The sequence below is a fragment of the Pagrus major genome, chromosome 13 (assembly GCF_040436345.1).
Source record: "Pagrus major chromosome 13, Pma_NU_1.0".
NCBI lineage: Eukaryota > Metazoa > Chordata > Actinopteri > Spariformes > Sparidae > Pagrus > Pagrus major.
The window spans coordinates 7,767,897-7,785,484 of NC_133227.1; the positions used below are offsets into that span (position 1 = coordinate 7,767,897).

Consider the following 17,588-nt stretch of genomic DNA (forward strand, 5'->3'; position numbering starts at 1 on the left):
ACTAACCCTGGTTTCTTCATCCAGTGAGATGGCCTTCAAAACACTGACCTCTGCTGGCTGGTTGCAGACAAACTACTCCATCAACTGCAAATGTGCTCCATTTATTTGACAGCTCTGTTGAGATGATACCTAACAAAACGAAGGGACACTGTTAAAATCTTCAAAACTGAAATTTAAATGAAATAGATCATTATAGGAGCCAGTTGCATCCCGATTTACTGAATATTGAAAATTTGCGTTGTTCTACTGTTCATACAACAGCAGTAGTTACAGAAGTGCCACTGTAGATAAGGAAATGTGTCACTAAAATGTTTAATACTCAAACATAGCATCACTTTTTAAAGGTGCACTATGTAGTTTTGGAGAAGAAAGTTTAATAAGACGAAAAAAGGTCTTCATTGACTGAAACAAACTTCATAACCATCGCTCTTCATTTTCATGAAGAAAAAAAAACATGAACAAGAGTTAACATTTAAAGAGATCAACTCATTTTTATTAACCCCCACAAATTCTTCCATATTTAAACAGGAATTCCTGCACAACAAAACATCTGTTAGCTTCGATGACAGAAGACAGTAGCTGCCCGCACAGCACACTTAAAATACATCATGAAACTTGTTATGGAAAAAAAAAAGAGTGTAAAATAAAATAAATACACGTATGAAGGCAGGAGGAGCTTAAAATTAAAGAGGGACTATTTCTCTAGAACGGGATCGGGAGAGAAGTGCTGAAAGGAGCTGATGTGTGTGAAATGTAAAGGGTCTAAAAAGTGCTGAATTCTTCTTGACGGTAGTATGAAATACTGACTTTAAGCTAAGGGATTTGAATGAGAGTGATTTATCGATATGCTTAATAGAGAATATTACATTTCTCCGAAAGACTTTGATGTAAAAATGGTATGTAAAAAGTTCAATAGAGCTTACTGCCTAATTAACAAATCTACTCAGGTATATTCAAAAGGCATCCATGGTAAAATCTAAAAAGAAAACTAAAGAAAGCAGGAAATAAAATAAATACTCTAACATACAAGAACTTCTTGCTTTTAGCAAAACATACCGGTTTGTTTGTTGTCCCTCTCACAAAATATACACTCCCAAAACTACAGCGTCATTTCCACTCAGTCGAGAAACATCAGCAATAAGGCTCTTCTCTCCTCCCTGTCGCTCATTAATGCCATTTAGTCCACACTTACCTTACACCATCTATCACATAATCCAGTTTATGAATAGATATGAAGCACCACATGATAGGATTTACAATCAGGACGATTTAAAGTCAACGTGTCAGACATAAAAGAAAAACAAGATTAATATTAGTGGACTGAGGTCTTCTTTCACAGGTGGAAATAAACCAGATCTCATTTCCCTTTTTTCTGCTCACATGGGGAATATCGAAGCAGTCTTGTGTGGCGTGCAGCTGCACTCGTGTGCTGCTCGGAGAGAGGGGAATACAAAGAGAAGTCAGAGGATTTTTGGGGGGAATGCAGAGGGCTGACGCCTCTTTCCTTTCACAGTCTTTTCCTCTCTCTTGTTCTTCTTTTCCCACTCCACGTTTCAGTTTCCTCCTCAGCGACGGTCCAGTAGACTCCAAGAAAACTGCAGCATCAGATTATCTTGGTGGGATTCTGGCAGTCTGTTTGTGTGTGTGTGTGTGTGTGTGTGTGTGTGTGTGTGTGTGCATACCCATAACAATTACACAGTATGTTTAAATGTGATACTCTAAACAGTTAAGATTTCAGTTGTCTTTTTGTATGCCAGTATAAAATCATTCCTCATCCTCTGTTCATCTCCTTTTCTCTAGACGTAGGCCTCAGGGATGTCGGAGCCGTTGATTCTGATGTAGATCTTAGCGTTGTCCTCCTTCTCTCGTTGCTGTCTGTAGAGCGTCCGTCTGTAGCAGATCAGGTAGAGAGGCAGCAGGAATCCCAGCATGCTGAGAGCAAGGAGTCCAATGTTGACCTGTGGGACAACACCAAAATTAGCCATGATCCCAGAGGGCTTAATCTGAGTGTGCTTGTGAGTGTGTGTGTGTGTGTGTGTGTGTGTGTGTGCATTCATACCCAGAATGGGTCTCCCCCCAGGGGTCCCATCATGGCCAAAAACAGGGGCTGCTGCAGGAGAGCAAACACAGCGCTGACCAGAGACTGCATGCCTGTCAGACTGCCAAACTGGGAGGAGGGATACCTGACGAGATGGAGGAGGTAAATTTAGTTTTGTAGTTTCAAGCCTCGTCAACGTACAGTACACAAAGCTGTTGTATGTGTGTGTGTGTGTGTGTGTGTGTGTGAGTGTAAAGCACAGTGAGACTTACACAGCAGCATAGAGGCCACCGACAGCAGAGTGAATGAAGCCTCTCACCACAGTGTGCAACACAAATGACACAATCTGAGGGAAAATGAGATTAGAAGCGATCAACATTCATTCGTTACAAGGGCCTTAAAGGAATAGTTCAACAATTTTTGAAATTTGTTTTTTTTTGTTTCTTGCAGAGAATAAGTCAAGATCAGGCCTAGTAAACTACTGTTTTAGAAGGTTTGGACTTTTACATTCCCAGTCTGACCTGTAATGCTAACGCTAGGCTATAAGCGAACTACGCCTCAGTTACATGCCCTCAACATTACCCTTACTAAGCTTCCTACTACAATCTACTATACACACATTACTATGAATTGATAAATCTACAAGTTGGAAAGTGTGAGTTATAATAGTTTTCTAGTGGTAGAAGAGTTTCCCTGTTCGGCTTGATGACATGTTACATCCTCGACAACCTCTGTATTCTCATTTAGCTACTTGTTAGCAAGCAAGTTTTGTCATATAACAAAGCTTGAAAATCTCTGAAGATTCAGATCAGCTAACCACTCTACAAATTATATCTATCTAGCCTATGCTACACTAAGATAATTGTATGTTATCATTTATTTAAAAAAAATGATGAAGAATTAAACAGAATAAAACACAAAAATGTACAAATACGTTTTCTACACTACTTGACCGACAGTGAAACAATAAAGTAAGCTTTTTAGATACAGTGATAACCACTCACCTGCAGGGGGAGATTGGGCACTAAGCAGGTGATCCCAAATCCCACTAAAAGGGTGTTTGTGAGGATGAATGCTCGCAAGGCATTGGTCACCTTCTGTAGCTTTTTGTCTCTTTTGGGCTTTTTCTGGATCTCCCTAGTGATCAAAATCAGACAGAAGAAAGAGCAATAAGATAATCGGTCACTGATATCACAACTCAAAGGTTCATTTCTTGGTTTTCTTCGTCACACTGGCAAATAAACACTCCAGTCATGTCTGGGCTTATAAATAGAAAGGGGTTATGGCGGTCGAAGGAACAACTCAAAGTTGACTCACTTGCTGCAGGGCTCCTTTTCTTCCTCACCATCATCACAGTCCTTCAGCTTCCAGTCCATGATCTGACCAATCACGGGAGTCGTCATCAGGCAAAGCAGCTGCAGCACGCCGAAGATGGAGGAGTACAGACTCACTGAGAGAGAGATCAGAAGGAGGATGTAAAAAAAAGTGCAATGACTATAAGAAAATGAGGAAAAACAAGAAAGGAAGAAAGGTAAGCAGGAAGGATAAAATGATGATAAGATGGAGGGTTCAGGACCTTTTTCTACCTGGTGAATGATTAGGATGGTTTAGTTAATTATTAGTCCTGAGCAGTAGAGCCACATTGAGTGAAACAACAGTGGATACGGGGGAAACGGCTGTTCAAAAGTCAATTTGATGCCATTATGAAGGGACTTATGGCCGGGGGAGAAGAACGGTGCGTCATGTGAAAGTGCTCATATGAGCAGGAGCTGAGGGGCAAAGTTAGTTAATGAGTACAACTAAATGATACCTGAAGCTGAAGGACTGGGTTATTGACAACAGTCAAGGTCAAATCATGAAAAACAACACTACATATAACAAAAGACAGCAAGTAGTGGTGGTAATGGATGCTGTGCAGTATTGTGATGGCAAATCTATACAAGACTACAGGTTAAATTCTAATTGTTGTGTTCAGTAATCTACTAATACTAAAACTACACGACTTTAGTCTTACCAACTTCCATTTTCTCCACTGAAAAGTCAATTGAAAGCAAGTAAGTCCAGCTGTTTTTAAGTCAGTAATCACACCAACCAATCTTCAATTGACATATACTAAAAAATACAATGTAATATATTAAAAATGCAATTTAATATATGGAAGGAGACACATATATCTGACAATACATGACAATATGTTGTCATTTTTGCTTCAACAATATATGACAAAATATTAGGTAATGAATGTAACACATTTGTAACAGTTTTGGTAACACATTGATTATATATACTGATATGTATTTAAAAATCTATTTTTCTAGATACTAGATACTATATTTCAGAAAATATATAGTTATATTTTCAACAATATATGAAAAATGATAATAATTGATATTTTTGACTATATATAGAGAATATGTCATTTTATATATTCATTAATACATTGTAAGTACTATTAAAGGTGCACTATGTAACTTTTTTGGTAACAATATCAGCTATATTCTTGAACTGTGGGTCTTTTTGTTCTCACCCCACCAAAACTCAATATACAAGCTTGTGTTGCTCTAAAGCTTTAAAACAAAAATGTAAAATATGGCTTTAGGTACATCTGACACTCGTGTTAGCGCTGGCAAAGTGTGATTTGTTGTATCAGGAGCTATGCCTGCTCATAGGCCTGTGAAAAAAAGTTGTGTCGTGCACCTTTAAATATATACTTCATTATTATGAAGATGACACTAATTTCAAACATAAGCCTATGTCAAATCTTCATATTACTTTAATATGCATTTACAAGGTGAAAATGTTGTCATAACACTGTCATACACTGCCACGGCTTTCATGTTCATCAACACGTAGATACAGAAACACTCTCAAACCAAAATGCAGAGAGACAGACCTGTGTTGAGATCTCCGTCAGTGAGTGACTCCAGGACGCTGTTCATGGCGCCCATGTAGAACAAGAGGCGCAGCTGAGTGATGGACATGGTCACCAGACTGAGCATGAACATCGGGGTGGTGATAGTTTTCATGAATGACTGGGCTGCAAAGAAGAAACAGAGTTTAATGACATGCATTGAAAACAGGGGGATGAACTTTAACTGACGTCCTGACTTCTCATTCTTACTCTCTTTCTTTGGCTTGCAGTCCATCTCCAGGTCCATGGTGGAGAGGCAGAGCTTGTGTCCGTCCTTGGTGGCCAGCTCCTTCTGCTTCAGGCTGTTGCCCACACTGAGACGGCGGCCCACTGTGGTCACCTGGCTGTAGAACTGCTTTCCGGTGATTTTATGGTCAAAGCCCAGCCAGCTGAACTTAATCTTCACACTAAGGAAACAGAGGAAAGTTAAGTGATAATGTAAGGGAGGAATAGAAAAGTGTAAAAAAAAAAAAAAAAAAGTAGAAAATGATGACATACAGGAAACATGGTAATGTTGCATTTGCCACTAACACTAAAAAAGGTTGAATCAGGCTTCCTGGTAATCCTGCAAGTCATGCACAAATCAGTCTAGTGGAAAAGTTTTTGCTGAACAAGTAAGTCAAAACTGTGTTTTTTAATTAACCCCAAGGATGACAAGAAAGCAGATAGACTTTAACCTGGCAGCATTACACTGCACATTTTTGTAGATATTACATAAAATTTCAGGGGTGATGATAACTACTCAAGAGACCGCTATTGCTTTATGAATCCAACTAATTTTGTTCCTGAGACACTTAAAGGTGCCAAAATTAGTGACTAAATGTGAAGAGGACTTCTACTGTCAGTGGTATCCGTGTGCCGCTGTGTGTATCTGTGGTACTAACGTGTAGTCCATGTCATCTGGTCCTGGGAATGGTTCCATCGGCCAGTTCAAGTGGCAGTTCAAGAAGACCAGTCCAGCACAGGCGGCCCACACCACCAGAATGGTGATGAAAGGTATGCCAAGGTCATAGATCACCTGTGAAAATGAAAAACATAGTACACAAATCAGAAAGGAGACAAGAAACACCTGACATCAGAACCGATCAAGAGTTTATACACCTGCCAAGCCTGAAAAATCCTCTAAATGGATTATTCAAAGGTGCAATATATAGTTTAAGTTATAAACAATTGAAAATTAAGTAAAATTGTGAGAATGTCATATTTATGTGTTGTGTTGTAGAAATATCTACTAAGTCAGCATGCTAACCAGCTAGCTTTCTTGTGCTAGTGGTTTTAACACCAACACTCCCAGTCTGGACCGCTAGATGCACAGCTAACCGAGCTAACTAGCTAACAGAGGCAACAGTTAGCAGTTACTCTGGCGATATCTGCTGCTCTATATAGCTGGCCAAATCTTACATATTGCACCTTTAGTAGTAGAACATTTTCAAATTGTTCAGCTTCTGAGTTGAGTTTTGCATCACAGGCAGCCATAGTAGTTATTAAAATACCAACATTGTTCACACAAGGGTGAGCTGAGTTAAGTGCCATGTACTGTATTTATTCATCCTTTACACCATTTCTACGGAAGCCCTAAAGGGCCATGCATTCATACATTTTATTTCCTCGGTTTTCCCGTGATAACTAGTTAATTTCATTTGTTTTCTCGAGATCTCGAGTTATTATCTCGAAATAACAACTGCCATTTTCCCGAGATAACGAGATTATTATCTCGAAATAACAACTGCCGTTTTCCCGAGATAACGAGATAATTTTCTCGAGATAACGAGATAATTTTCCCGAGATAACAAGATAATTTTCTCGAGATAACGAAACTTTGTTTTCCCGAGATAACGATATAATTAATTAGAGATCTCGAGATAATGACTGTGATATGATAGGCCTGAGATTATGGAGACGCCCGGGACCTCGTAGCTGGTCTGTACTGTATTTATTCATCCTTTACACCATTTCTACGGAAGCCCTAAAGGGCCATGCATTCATACATTTTATTTCCTCGGTTTTCCCGTGATAACTAGTTAATTTCATTTGTTTTCTCGAGATCTCGAGTTATTATCTCAAAATAACAACTGCCGTTTTCCCAAGATAACGAGATAATTTTCTCGAGATAACGAGATGATTTTCCCGAGATAACGAGATAATTTTCTCGAGATAACGAAACTTTGTTTTCCCGAGATAACGATATAATTAATTCGAGATCTCGAGATAATGACTGTGATATGATAGGCCTGAGATTATGGAGACGCCCGAGACCTCGTAGCTGGTCAGCTATGTAGTTAACGACGACATCAGGCTCACTTAGATTGCGCCGCCGATATAGCTGAAGCCTTGCTAACCATCTTTTTAGATTACGCACACTAATGTGTATATTATCTGTAATAGCAAGGCATAATGCTATTTCAGCCTGTGTCAGGCCTTGATTGAAAAGATATGTGACGCGGTGATCGATATGCTCCTGCTCCTCTGACATTGAATGACGTTTCCTGCAGTGATTTAATATACTACACTATCGTTTTGTTTTCTCAAGATCGAATTAATTATATTGTTATCTCGGGAAAACAAAGTTTCGTTATCTCGAGATCTCGAGAAAATTATCCCCTTATCTCGGGAAACCGGCAGTTGTTATTTCGAGATAATAACTCGAGATCTCGAGAAAACAAATGAAATTAACTCGTTATCACGGGAAAACGAAGGGAAAAAAAATGTATGAATGCATGGCCCTTTAGGGCTTCCGTACATTAGCCATGGTGGTACAAAATCTCTTATTCCAGGGAGTCCTGGTCAAAATTGGCATCGAACTTTGCACTTGATTGTTAGTAAACACTGGTGCACATTTGGTGACAGCTGAGATACACATATAGTATAGTGTCAGTGCAGGTGTATGGATGTGTGCAGGGTGTTTCTTACCTTGACACCAGGGAAAGTGACAGCGGATGAGGCATAGGAGCCAATCATCAGGGCAATGAAGGTGGAACGGAGGTCCCCAAACATGTTCGGGAGCTAAAGATTAAGAGAGGAAAAAAGATACAGCTTTCAGATTATGAAAGAATCACATCCCGTCTTTATTCTTCTCTATAATAAAGTTGTTTCTGTGAAAACTTGCAAGAGAAGTGACCTATATCGCACTGTGTATGTAAGTATAAAGGTTAAACCATCTACAGCCAAGATAATGGTGATCTCAGCTGCAGTGTAGCTGCTCTAAGCTCGAGGCCGGGGACAGATTGAGGACACTGTGAGGATGGTGCCTACTGACACCGGGGTCAGAGTGGACAGTGGGAACCAATTAGCAAGCAGACATGGCTGTACAGAAAGAACATCAGAGAAAACAAAACACAACAAAGTGACAGGGAACGCCAGCAAAAGCAGTATGAAACAGCGTCACATAACACACGCAGCTGTCCGATCACACGAGACAAACGCAATTCTATACAGCTGAAACAATCCGAGGGGGCAGCTGAGGTGAGGTGACATTTTCTCTTTCTTTACTCCCGTTTAAGGAATGAGAGCAGACACAACAGGAGACGGTGGGTGGCAAAACATCCAGATACAAAGGCATTCACAAGCTGTTCTGCACAACAACAAGCACATTCAATTACATAAGAGAGAGGAAGCTGAGGAAGAGGTGTATGTGTGTGTGTGTGTTTGTGTGTGTGTGTGAGATCACCCAAGTTACAATATCTCCCAGCAATATCACCAGGAGGACTTGTAAAACTGTTCCCTTAGATTTTTTGACACAGATACATTAGCAGCTGCTGGGTGAACCTGAAGGGAAAAGGTGACCTGACAGCTGACACTGGCAGGGAGCCTGTGGAGTATTACCCAACAGCCCTCAGCTGAGAATAATTGCCTGTAATTCTAAGGTGGAGTCATTACCCAGGAGTCAAGGAGCTGTACAGAGTCTAATGATTAACCCAACACTGAGGCCTTCACGTATAGTATATCAGGTTGTGAGGGAGATGGAGTGAAAGGCGGTAAAAGGGGAAAACATGGTTTTATGCACAGCCTCTGGGGGCCTCCATGACCTGGAGTCTATAGAAAGAGCGCAAACAAAGCCCTAAATTATGGTTTTACTACATCACTGACATTCAGGCCAGTGGCAGCAACTAATGAGAGATTCAGTTAGATGCAACAAATATCACAGAGACGAGATGAAGGACGTTACGTTAACAGCCTGTGGTGGTATAGAAATGGGACATTTTATTGGGAGATTTAGTGGAGTAGAGCCCCTCTCTAGTGAACAGCATCACCATGGCACAGCCAAGGACTCCTGTGTGAGTAGCAGTAGGCTGAACGGATGGCAATGGAAGGGCACAGGAGGATGAAGAACAGCGGGGAAAGAATGCAAAGGAATGGTGGGAGGTTGAACCTGTGAACCCTGCAAATCTTAAAGAGCATCGGTTGTTTTTCTGTGGTTCGGCTTATACTTAAAGGGGGACTTAAAGATCTTAAGAATGCCTGAGAGAGGTCTGGCTGCGAAGAATTCTCATTCTGGTTTCAGGGGAAATGGCTCTGGCTTGCATGCCTTTAAACCAATCACAATTGTCTTGGGTGGCACTGAACCCAGAATGCCCGGTGATGTTGGCAACAAGAAAGATGCATGCAAGGAATAAAAAAACAAACAAACAAACTCTGGTTGTTCTACATCAATTTTAATACTTCGCTACTACATGTCCACTGTGAGTGTTACAAATTAAATTAGTTTGAATAATCTCTTAAAGGGGCAATATGTAAGAATTGGCCACCTGTCAAATTCATACTCAAAACAAATAGGGGGCAGCATAATCACCAGATTAGCCACTAACTGCTGCTAACTCTAGTTGCCATTGGCAAATTAGCACAGTTAGCCGTTCAGTTATTTGTCCGGATTTTTGGACTGGTATGGGCCAGGGCTAGCTGGTTAGCATGCTTACTTTAACAGATACTTCTGCAACACAATACATAGACGTCATAATGTCAAAACTGCTATTTCTTCACATTCTGTTGATAATTTTCGTAGATTTTTGAATGTTTTCCACAAAAATAGTAACATATCATTTAATTCAAGATGGCAGCGCCCTGTCCGGCTGCGGCTACGCTGGCTCATGATAATTTAGAATATTTATATCAAAATCTGCTGCCTAAGATGCCAAAAACTGGCAAAAATATCTACAAATTAATATATGATCGCCATCTCTTGCTGGAATTACGATCATCCAGTGACTTCGGCTTCAGAGACACGACTACTCGGGAGTGTTTACATAGCCTCAGAGTGCTACGCCAACAAGACCCAGTTGCTATGGACACTCCTAGCATCACAAGCCAGCAGAGGAGCAAGTGGAGACGGTGTGACCGAAGGCAGAAACGCGGCTGTCGAGGAGGACAGAGACATGGCTATACTCATCAATCCCGGACAATGCTGTCAGCTTCAAGGGACTGGCTACTTTTCGTGCTGACAGGAGCTGCGCACTCAGCGGTAAATCCCGATGGGGTGGTCTCTGTATTTACATCAACAACAACTGGTGTATAAATGCTAAGTTTGTCTCAAGCCATTGCTCAGCGGACATTGAGCTTCTGAATGTAAACTGCAGACCATTCTATTTGCCATGGGAGTTTACCTTAGTTTCCATCACTGCTGTGTACGTGCCCCCCAGTGCTGACACTAAAGAGGCCATGAAAGGTCTCTACCGGACTATCAGTGAGTTGCAATCTACTCACACTGAGGGCTTTTTTCATTGTCGCTGGGGATTTCAACCAGGCCAACATGAAGTCAGTTCTCCCACATTTCCACCAGCATGTAGATTGTGCAACTAGGGGAGTAAATACATTAGACATGGCTTACACCACCATGAAAGATGCATTCAGAGCAGCCCCCCTCTTGGCTCTTCAGCTCATCTATCTGTTATGCTAATTCCAGCATATAAGCCCCTGCTGGTCAGAGGAAAACCTACAGTGAGGCAGGTGAGGGTGTGGTCTGAGGGGGCTATAGAGGCATTACAGGACTGTTTTGAGTGCACTGGGATATGTTCAAAGCAGCTGCCGCTTACAACGATCACATCAACATAGATGAGTGTGCCATGTCTGTGTCAGCCTACATCAACAAATGCATGGAGGACGTCAGCTCTAGCAAATCCATCACCACCCGGGCCAACCAAAAACCCTGGATGACTGATGAAGTACGCAAAATGCTAAAGGCACGGAACTCAGCCTTCAAGTCTGGCAGCGAGATGGCACTGAGAACAGCAAGAGCCAACTTGAACCATGCCATCAGACTAGCAAAGCGTGCTCACAGTCGTAAAATCCAAGACTTTATCCATGATCCCACTAACACCAGGGATATGTGGCAAGGCATACGGACTATCACCAACTACAGGATTGCCCCTCCTGCGTGTGACGATGACGTGGACTTCCTAAATGAACTAAACAACTTCTTTGGGTGGTTTGAGGCACTGAGCAACACTTCTGCTGTGAAAACTGTTCCCCACCAGGATGAAAAGGCACTCTGCCTTGACATAGCTGAGGTGCAAAGGTCTCTGAGGAGTGTCAACTCACAGAAGGCTCCGGGCCCTGGCAACATACCTGGGCGGGTGCTCAGGGAATGTGCAGATCAGCTGGCTTGTGTCCTAACAGAAATTTTTACCACCTCACTGGGTCAAGCCAAAGTCCCATTATGTTTCAAAACTGCCTCCATCATCCCAGTGCTAAAGAAACCTCAAATCACATCACTCAATGACTACCGGCCCATCGCACTCACTCTATTATGATGAAGTGCTTTGAAAGACTAGTAAAGGAGCACATCACCTCCAGACTCCCTGCCACGTTTGACCGCTCCCAGTTTGCCTACCGGCCAAACCGCTCCACTGAGGATGCCATCTCCACCGCTCTTCACTTGAGCCTTGTCACACCTGGAGGAGAAAAACACTCATGTTCGGATGCTGCTCCTGGACTTCAGTTCAGCGTTTAATACCATCATTCCACAGCATCTGGTAGACAAACTGGGACCCCTGGGCTTCAGCACCCCCCTGTGCAACTGGCTGCTGGACTTCCTCACTGAAAGACCACAGTCTTCGGTCGGTCAGAATACCTCCAGTGTCATCACCCTCAACACAGGCTCCCCTCAAGGCTGTGTCCTGAGCTGTTCACTCTGATGACTCACGACTGCGTCCCAAGGGCTACCACCAACCACATTGTGAAGTTTGCGGACGACACAACAGTGGAGGGCCTCATCAGGGATGACCACGACCTGGCTTACAGGGAGGAGGTAGAGCAGCTGGTGGGCTGGTGTAACAAAAACAACTTGATCCTGAACGTGGACAAAACCAAAGAGATCATTGTTGACTTCAGGAAGAAGCAGCCCAGCCACGCTCCACTTCTCATCAACAACACGACTGTGGAGGTAGTCAGCAGCACCAAGTTCCTGGGGGTGCACATCACAGACAACCTCACCTGGTCTGTGAGTACTGCGGCACTGGTCAAGAAGGCACAGCAGCGTCTGCACTTCCTGCGAAGGATGAGGAGAGCCCTCCGTGCTGGCCTCTGGAAAGAGGTTCTGCAGCATTCGGTGCAGGACCACAAGATTCTGTAACAGCTTTTTCCCCCATGTCATCAGACTGCTGAACTCTAAATGACAATTGTCGTTTATTGTGGATACCTTGTTTCCTTAAAACATTTGCACTACCTAACTCAACAATGTCACTTTCAATAATTTGCACTTTCAGTATGTTTCTGTTTTTGATATTTATTTTCTTATTGTGGCATTTTTTTGATATGCTTTCATTCTATGCTGAGCCTCTGAAACGAAATTTCGTTCTGTGTTCACTTGTTGCTCACTGAATGACAATAAAGTCTAAGTAATATCGTCCCTTTAACTTCCATCGCAAAGTACCTTCATGTGTTGCTTTTGTTATTCCCTTTTGAGAGAGATGCTGCATTGCTAATTCAATTCCAAATATGAATGTCAAGAGCTCAACAGTTGCTATGATGTTCTTGCTAAGGCACAATAATGAATGCAGTGAAAACTGATAATGAACCATTGCTTACTCCTGCTCTTTTCAATCAACCCCCCCTCCTACCCTCCTGCTACCAAAAGATCAGCCTGGTTGTCTGCAGGAACACAGAGTGCAGTGTAATAAGCCGAAAAAAAAAAGAAAAAAAAGAACCCAAAACAGACTGCCAGACAAGAGGGGTGGGAGAGGGTGGGAAGGCGCGGAGCCAGCAAGCTATTATAAGAGAGCAGTGACAGCGAGACAAAGACGTATGAAGATAAAAAAAATAAAAATACACACTACGCAGCAGGTGCAAAGGCTCTGAAGCAGGAGGATTACACAGCACACACTTACTGTGAGAGAGGTGAAGGTCATGCACATGCCCCCGAAGCCATTGAAAGTCAGGGCAATGAAGATAAGGACGGAGAGTTCTGCAAACAATACAGATGTTAGCAACAGCCAAACTACTGTACGTTGTTTCAAATACAGTAAAAAAAAAAAAAAAGGGCACATGAGTACTCTTCATTTTGACTCACCATTTGGTCGGTAGGCTCCATATGCAATCATTAGACAGGACAATCCAAAACACGTGCTGAAAATAGACGATGAGGTCAAACACTTTTTAAACTATTCAAGTTGCAACCCATCTTGGCCATTTTATTTGCTTCTTAAATGGTTTCACATATTCCCATCTAATCTTTCCCGAAAGATCATCATGATCAGTCTGGATAATCCCTTCTCTTCTTTCCTTACCTGCCCAGCAGTCGTAGCTTGCGAGGCCCATATTTATCCATGACGATCCCCAGCGGCAGTGTGATGGCTGAGAGCAGGAAGGAGCCCACTGTGAACGCCAGGTTCAGCATCTCGTCCTGTTCTTTGCAAATCAGCCAGCCGTTCATCCTCAGGGGCCCATCCATAGGGACCAGGGGCCTCATCTCCACTCCGTCTCCCAGACCAACCACGACACCCTCGCTTTCATAGTAATCAACGAACTCATTGGGTGGTGGCGGCGTCGCGGCAGATTGGGACAGATTGTAGCTGGAACTGTTTCCTGAACAACAATAAATGTTGAGATGTGTGAATAGTCATATGCCTGTGTAAGGTTGAGGGAGTTTAGTCTATAGAGAGCTGTGGTTTCTTGTCATACAGATGAAATTTGAAGGCGGCAGTTCTGCTTATTCACACCATCCTGATACATCGACACATTGTGGCCACACGTGCACTGAGCACGTGCAGAGTTAGGTGTGTGAGAACTAGAAGCCTCATATCAGGAGCAGGGGCAGGGGGAGTTAAGACTTGACAGAAATATCAAAAATCATTTATCAGTGTGTTGGAATGCCAGGGTTAAAAACGATAAGCTGACGCTGGCAATAAACTTCACACTATCACAAGAACTGGCAAGGAGATAATGTGAGAAAAGAACAGTGCAGAGTCCAACGTGAGAGACTTATTGGTCATGCATGAGCTGATGTTTTCTGGATCACACTCACTCACACCACGGGAGGCGGGTATACAGTCTGTGTGGCATCCCTGTGTGAAACACAGTGACGCGCTTCATAACAAAGTGCCAAAGTTATCTTCATACGCTGAGCAGCAGAACAAAAGGGAGCAGCTGGTTGAAGATTTGATCGGGCAGGATGCTGCAAGATGTTCATACTGACTCATCCTCCGCTAAAAATAAATCCTCTAAAGGTGCAATATGTAAGATTTTTGACTGAAAACACTCCAAACTTAACAAAGATTATGAATAGAAGATGAGGGGAAAATACAGTTTAGACATTATAACGTCTATGTAGGTGTTGCAAAGCATGTTCAGCATGCTAACCCGCAAGCGCTGGCATGTCCTGGTCCAAACCTCCTATGCTACTAGTGTACATAAAAAACACTTCTCCAGTGCTTTGTGCCTTCAGAGTCTGGACCGCTAGCTGCACGGCTAACTGAGCTTACTAGGTAATGGCAGCTACAGCTGGCAAATTAGGTGGCCAACTGTCACACATTGCACCTTTAAGCATATAGCATGTAGAAAGATTCTGGCTAATATGTATAATTTGTTGAACTGTTTCAAAAATACATAAATTGTACATTTTGAGTCCAGGCTAAACCACGTGGTTTCCCTCCCACGGTAACTCTTCCCCACTGACCTACCCATAAAATATCAAGCTTTTACCATCCCTCCAACATCTCTGCTGCACATGCACAAAAGCCAAATCTCCACTGCATCATCATCTTTTTCTAGCCACCATTTTGTTTTTACTGTCCGATTTCTGCAGCTCATCACTTTACTATCTTCTCTCCCTCCCTAAGTGTCCTCTATCAGTGGACTTTACACTTCCATATTACCAGTAATAAAACCGCCGATCTCTCTGTCTCTCTATCACATGTCACATGCCTGAAAAGAGCTGAGCTGGTGCTGCCTGCCGTCCTCTCCCTCTTATGTCATCAGAACAAGATAAGACGTCTTATGGTGGCAGCGCTCCAGGAAGTCACCTAGAGCTGCGGATGCTCAATTGTTACTTGAGTGATGAGTCAGCATCGGAGCTGGAACATTTTTTAATGTGTCCCATAAAATGCTGGTAAACCAGGCTAGAATAAGATTGTGATTAAATGGTTTATGGTTGAATTATGTTTCTAGTGATGCTAAAGATCAGACAGACAAGATTAAGAAGACGGTGCCAGACGCCAGACACAAGGAGCTGGAAAAAACACCCTCCTGCAAATCAATTGTGCAAACTCCTTAGGTGATACGGCGGCTGCTATTGAGAGAGACACTAACTGAGCGAACCAACAGCAGGATTAGCAAGACTCGCCACAGTCAGGATGCCTAAATGTCCAAAGGATAAGTCTGGCCTGGTTCCTCTCTCACACTGCTCTCTATTGCTCACTCTCTTACCTGACTGAGGTCATTGTGTGCATCAATTCCACCTTTGTACTTAAACACACAAAGCACCTTCCTGACTTTAGGTCGAAATGGAGGACGAGGAGAGAAAGAGAAGAGGCTTTAAAGATGAGCAGAGGTGGAAAGTAACAGAGTAAAAATACTTTTTCAGGTATCTGTATTGTACTTTACATGAGTATTTAATTTTCTGACAACTTTTACTTTTCCTCCCCACATTTTAAACACTAATATCTGTACTTTCTACTCTTAATATTTTCAAAACAGGCTCGTTACTTTAGTTTAAATGCATTTGAGGGGAATTACTGATCGATTTATTTCAAAGCACGGCAGACGTAGCAAGAGAAAGTGACGTAAAAGACGTAACAAGAGGGAAAGAGACAGAGAGGGAGACTCGAATGGGGAGAGAAGGCGTGCTACACTTCACCAACCCAAAATGTCAGTATTTGACGTCCTGGGAATGAGACTCTACAATCAACTATCTTTGTGGTGCGTTTACAGACAGCTCAGACAAATCCTAATAATTCTAATTCTAAGTTTAATTGTCTTTGAATGATATTAATATGACGTGAGGTTCAATTAGCTTTGCACAGAAATGTCCGGTAGAAATGTCCTTCCGAGAGACACTTTTCACTTTTATGCTGCGACTACATTTCAGAGCCTGTACTTTCTTACTTTTACTTGGGTAAAGAACTTGGGTCAGTACTTCTACTTTTACCAGAGTCCTTTTTTACACAAGTATCTGTACTACTACTTGAGTAAAGAATGTGTGAACTTTTGCCACCTCTGGAGCAGAGGGACTCAGAGCTTGGGCAAAAGGGCAGCTGATCCAGACACTGGTGTAACAGTCACTCAGTTGGCTGCCATACCTTCAATTTAGTTCGGAGTCACTGGAAACTTTGTGTCTTTAACTTTGGAAAACTTTGCCAACTGTTCCCTCTTTAAGTGATCAGGTTTAATCTCCGGAGTACCTTAAAAAACAGCTCACAGAAAAGTGATTCTTCTTAGAGAATAGAAGAGGCAAAAAGGCACCGACTGACCCCTCGTCACCAGTCCTCAAACTTAAAAAAACTTAAAACATACAATTTCTGAGCCATAACCTCATGAAGGCAGATGCTCAACACTATCAAGGCAAATGAAGTGAAGTGGCAGTGCTGTGGGAAGTGAAACACAACAGTCGTTACTCACCCTCCTCCTCGTTGCAAAGGTAAGAGTAGAACCCTTCTGACTTGAGCATGATGAGGAGCGACCCCCATCCCAGCAGCACGGCGGAGAACAGCAGATTCTCAATGATGGAAGTCACTGCCATCCACCAGCGCCTGGCGAACGCTGAGGCCAGGGTCGGAGGCATGGTCGAAAGAAATGCAAGGCAGGACCAGAGGAGAGAAATGTAGAGAGTAGAGAGAGGGAGAGACCACCAGAGAGGGAAGAAGAGAGCGGGCTGGACAGAGCCTCCCTGACTGACGCTCAGGATGAAGGATCACTGATCACTTATCTGTGAAGAGAAAGGCACAAGAGGAAGGGGGAGGTTTTATAGTTAGCCTATCAGCAAAGTCACTGACGGACAGGAAGGTTCAGTTATTTTATAAGATCACAAGATAAAACCACTTAACTTTGAACCTAACTGGCTGCACTTGGTGAAATAAAGTGTAAATGAAGCTGATATCTGAATTACACACATGCTCTGTAACTTTTTCATTTATTTAAGTTTTCCTTCTAATAAGACACACAGGTACAGTAATAGCAGCTGCTCCGAATAGCTAAACTAACTAATACTAACGA

The 17,588-nt window shown here is 42.5% G+C and overlaps 1 protein-coding gene across 1 annotated transcript; it reads right to left on the minus strand.

The window, feature by feature from the left end:
* Window positions 1–465: 465 nt before the first annotated feature.
* On the minus strand, window positions 466–17,282 carry slc43a2b (solute carrier family 43 member 2b). The gene is made up of 13 exons (XM_073479517.1): window positions 16,995–17,282; window positions 13,667–13,964; window positions 13,450–13,505; window positions 13,268–13,344; window positions 7,860–7,952; window positions 5,834–5,967; window positions 5,160–5,356; window positions 4,932–5,075; window positions 3,356–3,488; window positions 3,043–3,175; window positions 2,311–2,384; window positions 2,060–2,183; window positions 466–1,958 (listed from the first exon to the last, which is right to left on the minus strand). Exons 1-13 carry the CDS (start codon window positions 17,155–17,157, stop codon window positions 1,797–1,799), a joined length of 1,788 nt encoding a protein of 595 aa, XP_073335618.1. The 5' UTR covers window positions 17,158–17,282; the 3' UTR covers window positions 466–1,796.
* Window positions 17,283–17,588: the final 306 nt, after the last annotated feature.

Bases quoted from the DNA above. Each gene is read 5' to 3' on its own strand.
- slc43a2b (XM_073479517.1), bottom strand. From the start codon at position 17,157: ATGCCTCCGACCCTGGCCTCAGCGTTCGCCAGGCGCTGGTGGATGGCA. The intron at 13,965-16,994 runs GTGAGTAACGAC...ATTGTTGTTCAG, and splicing joins CCTTTGCAACGAGGAGGAGG to GAAACAGTTCCAGCTACAAT. The intron at 7,953-13,267 runs GTAAGTGTGTGC...CTTAATCTTTAG, and splicing joins TGACCTTCACCTCTCTCACA to CTCCCGAACATGTTTGGGGA.